The 4,463-nt window shown below is 41.1% G+C and overlaps 1 protein-coding gene across 1 annotated transcript in view; it reads right to left on the reverse strand.

Moving 5' to 3' along the window:
• The window catches only part of CATSPERB (cation channel sperm associated auxiliary subunit beta), a 98,005-nt gene that overhangs the window by 54,485 nt on the left and 39,057 nt on the right, over positions 1-4,463 (reverse strand). Inside the window, exon 7 of the mRNA XM_023538364.1 lies at positions 3,605-3,754. Coding sequence (XP_023394132.1) covers positions 3,605-3,754 — 150 coding nt within the window. The remainder of the gene's footprint in view (positions 1-3,604; positions 3,755-4,463) is intronic.

A 4,463-nucleotide genomic window follows, 5' to 3' on the forward strand; every position in this document is an offset into this window, starting at 1 on the left:
GTCATGAGAGTGAGAGCAGCCAGTAATGTGTGCTAGGTGTTAGTTTTGAGTAACTGGATGTTAACTGAGAAGAAGAATACTGGAGAGGAACAGATTTGAGAGGGAGATAAATCAAGAGTTCTGGATGAGACTTGCTACGTTTCAGATGCTCATTAGACATCAAGAGTAAATGGAAAAAAGACAATTGAATCAGGGGTTTGGTCTTAATGGCACAGTCAGCACCAGAAATGCCGATTTGGCAGTGCGAACCACCAATGTGGAGATGATGGGTGACCTTGGGAAGACCGTCTGATGTGTGTGTGGTGGAATGAAGATACAATGGGAGGTGGGAAATGTAGCACCATCTGTAATGAACTCTTTCCAGAAATTTCGCTTTGAAGGAAAATGGAAATAGGGGATGGGAGTAAAGTGAGATAAATGAAATTTCTGCTTAAGATGGAGGATGTTAGAGTGTGTTGGTGTACGAATGAGCCGACCCAGGAAGGGCGAGATTTTCAGGACAGATGCAGGAACAAGGTTCTTCAGGCAGCTGAGAGGAATGAGATCCAGAGCCCAAGGGGTGAGGGGTGGCCTCTGACAGCAGCAGAGACACTTCTCACAGTGCGACAGGCAAAAGGACAAAGCATGTGAGGACGAATGCAAGTAGAATAACAGATACGCAGGTGCAGTGACGAAGGAGTTCCTTGTGATCGATTCTGATTTTCTACATGAAGTATCAAAAGGCGTCTGAGAGTGTAAAGAAAATGAAGGTGATGTAGAGAGTTCAAGAAGTAGGAAGAAGTGTGATAAGGTCATTTTGCAGAGTGGGCAAATAAATATACCAGCGGGGAGAGAGAGAGAGGATTTCTGGACAGTGCTGAGTGCCCCTTTGAGACTTCCGATCATGAATTTACAGTGAGACAAGTTGGTGGAATTTTAAAGTGAGACGGGTGCATGTTTTTGTTTTTTGTTTTTCTAGTAATATCCTGCTGTGCCAGTGCAAGAGTAGGGATGGTCTTAACCAGAGTTGGCATCATGCAGGTGAGGACGATAAACGGCAAGGAAGTTACAGAAGCATTATAAGCTACGGTGATAGAGGAAGAAAGTAAAAATTCCGGGTGGTGAAAAAAGTGGCAGAGGGAGCTCAGTGAAGTCTCGATGAAGTCACAGAAATGTTGGACTATGAGGACCAGCAGACTGAGAGAACAGGAGGCAGTGGACAGAGCATGAGATGCTTGTGGAGAAGGTTCGGAGCAGTGACCGTGTTAGAGTCAAGGTCAAGAACGTGACCACAGGAGTAAGATGGGGGAACGAGTGTCGAAGAAGAGGAGGCCTTGAAACTGAATATTGCAGGGGTCATCCAAATGGGTGGGAAGTCACCAGAAATGTTTACCAAAAGAGGGTGGAGGGGAAGGCAGGGGTCCAGAGGCTAAACTCATCAGTGAGTGAGTGTGAGTGACAGGAAGGTCACCAGAGGTTGGCAATCAAGCAGTTAGAGGGAGGTAAAGTCTGAGTTCTAAGGAACTGAGAGAGTTTGGAAGGAGAAGAGAGGAGTAGTTCTGATTATGAAGTAGCCCTAAGGAGCAAGGATGATAACACGGCCCTGGGGCTCTGAGACATGTGACATGTGAGAGGATTGCAGGGGAAAGAATATTAACTGAACATGGCAAGGTTACTCTTTAGGGCACGAAAGTTAAGGGATCATTCTGACAAAATATAAATAGTATGAGGAGTTTGCTGATGACAGACCACAAATTCCAGTGAAAGGATTGAGGTGAACGGAGAGGGACAGAAATTAAAGGAAGTCAGAGCAGTCTGTGGGTTAGGGTGACCACAGGTGACCTGGGAGGCTTAATTTCTGATGGTGACCGATAAAACTGGGGTGAGAAGCATGACGGGTGTGTTACGTGTATGGCAAAGGAGGAAGGTGGGCTGAAGTGCAAACAGGAGCACGTGAGGCTCCCGAATAACTGTTCCCACTGTTAACTCCATGTGGCATGAAGGCTGGGAGTTTGGGGCGTGGGGGGATCAAACAAGGGCCTCACAGAGAAACTGCTGGTGTAGGCAGCTTAATACTGTGGGGACTTCTTGTCTGCTTCAGGCCAGCAGGGGCCAGCTGGGGAAAGGTGGTTTCATCTAAGGAACAGGTTGCTGAAGCAGTTTCTTTTCTCCAGATGTTGAGAGGTCCGGTGAGTGGGATCCCAGCGAGTGGAGACTGCCCTTCCCTCTGTCATTCTCACTGGTGTGAGCACGAGGGATTCAGAATGGGTCCTCTCCTGGGGCTCACAGAAGTAAGGCAGGTGTTGGTGTTTGGATAAAGAGGAGTAGGGAACCTAGTCTGGCGTCCATGGAACAAACCAGAAAAGGAGCTGAGTTTTCATGTGGTTGACATAGAGGGGCGAGACACATTTCTAACTAAACTAATTTAATGCAAGCAGGCACGCAAAGATAGAGCTAACTTGGACTATAAACCATTAGGAATGCAAAGAAATTGGGGAAGGGCCATTTGTCTACCCCTATATCAGTGAGTACATACTGTTTGAATCTATCACTTTAAATTAAGTCATGGTAGGTCAAATTTTTGTTCTCGATTTATCCTTCTTTAAGATTGTTTGTCATTCATGTCGCTTCACCGTCCCGTATGAATTTTGGGATTGATGTGTCAATTTCCACACGCACACAAATACTGCTCTAATTTTTCTTGAAATTGTATCGAACTGATTGATAAATTTACAAACAATTAACATCTTTACAATATTAGAAGTTCCTGTTCATGAACATAAATATCTTATTTACTTTAGTCTTTTTTTATGGCCTTCATTGAAATTTTATAATTTCTGCACAATAGGCCTTGCAACTCTTTTTGTTTGTTTTATTTACTTCCAGGTACCTTTTGAAGTTTGTTATGTTTTGAATAAAAATTTTTCAATTATAATCTTTAATTAGTCTTTGGTAGAGTGGTTTTCATATATCGTTATTATAGCCTTCAATTTTGTAGCACTCCCATATTTGTTCTAATAGTTTTCTGTTGATTCTTTTGGATTGTTATGTAGATATACATATTATCCATGAGTATTAATTTTGTTTCTTATTTTTTAATTATTTGATTTCTTTTTTCCTCTACACATAATAGTTTTGGGGGACCACGTGGTCATCAATGACCAAGGAAAAACAACTAGAATAATACAATTAGTAGCTGAAATGTGTAAAAATCCTATTCTATTAACTCTTACAGTAGTCATAAAAAATACATACAAAATAAAATAATGTGAGACCTTAGAACCACAGTGTCTGTTTATATATGACAGGAAGAGCCATATACAAATAGATGGATTAGAATCACAGTGAATAATCTCTGGGAGGAAGTAATGTATTAGCAGAGGGCAGAGGATAAAGGAAATTAGGAAAGATGCTAAAGTTGCTATTAACATGACAAAAAGTCACAAGGAAAAAAATAGTATATCATATGTGCAAGTAGACAAGGTGAAGTGATGTAAATTCTTAGGTATTTTTAGGAAATTTTCACCTCATTGTGTCTATCTATTTAGCATATACTGCCAGTTAAACATCGCTATTATAAAATACAAAATGCCACTTCTAACATTCAACAAAGCCATTAACTTACCGTTACTTTTCGAATTCAAAAGGAAGCCAATTAATGCTACGTCGTTGGCGCAGGGGCATTTTGTCACTTTTAGACCTACCACGTGTGGATATAATTTTTTGACGTCATCTTTTGTCATTATAGTCCCAAGTTTCCACTGAAGAATAGGTTCTGTGGAGATCAAGTTTATGTGTTTAAATTGTGGCAGCACTCCTGATGAGGCAACATTAATTACTGCTTTTGGGGTTTTAAAGGAACTATGTAAAGGAACTATCCCACTGTTCCAATAATGGGGTTATTACTTCACTCTCCATCAATTAAAAATAGGTCAATTCCTTGAACAGACACTTCTCCCCAGAGGACATACAAATGGCCAACAAATATATGAAAAGATGTTCAACATCACTAGCTATTAGGGAAATGCAAATCAAAACCACAATGAGATACCATCTCACACTTGTTAGAATGGCTATAATCAACAGGACAAGTAATAACAAATATCGGAGAGGATACAGAGAAAGAGGAATCCTCATACACTGCTGGTGGGACTGCAAATTGCTATGGTCACTATAGAAACAGTATGGAGGTTCCTCAAAAAACTAAGAATTGATCTTTCATGTGATCCAGCAATCCCTCTACTAGGTATTTATCCCAAAGACTTGAAAACCCATATCCGAAAAGATATTTGCACACCAATGTTCATAGCAGCATTATTCACAGTGGCCAAGACATGGAAGCAACCAAAGTGTCCCATGATAGATGATCGGCTAAAGAAGCTGTGGTATATATATACGATGGAATATTACTCAGCCATAAGAAGAGATGAAATACTGCCATTTGCGACAACATGGATGGACCTTGAGATAATCATGCTAAGCGA

The sequence above is a fragment of the Pteropus vampyrus genome, unplaced genomic scaffold (assembly GCF_000151845.1).
Source record: "Pteropus vampyrus isolate Shadow unplaced genomic scaffold, Pvam_2.0 Scaffold219, whole genome shotgun sequence".
Taxonomy (NCBI): domain Eukaryota; kingdom Metazoa; phylum Chordata; class Mammalia; order Chiroptera; family Pteropodidae; genus Pteropus; species Pteropus vampyrus.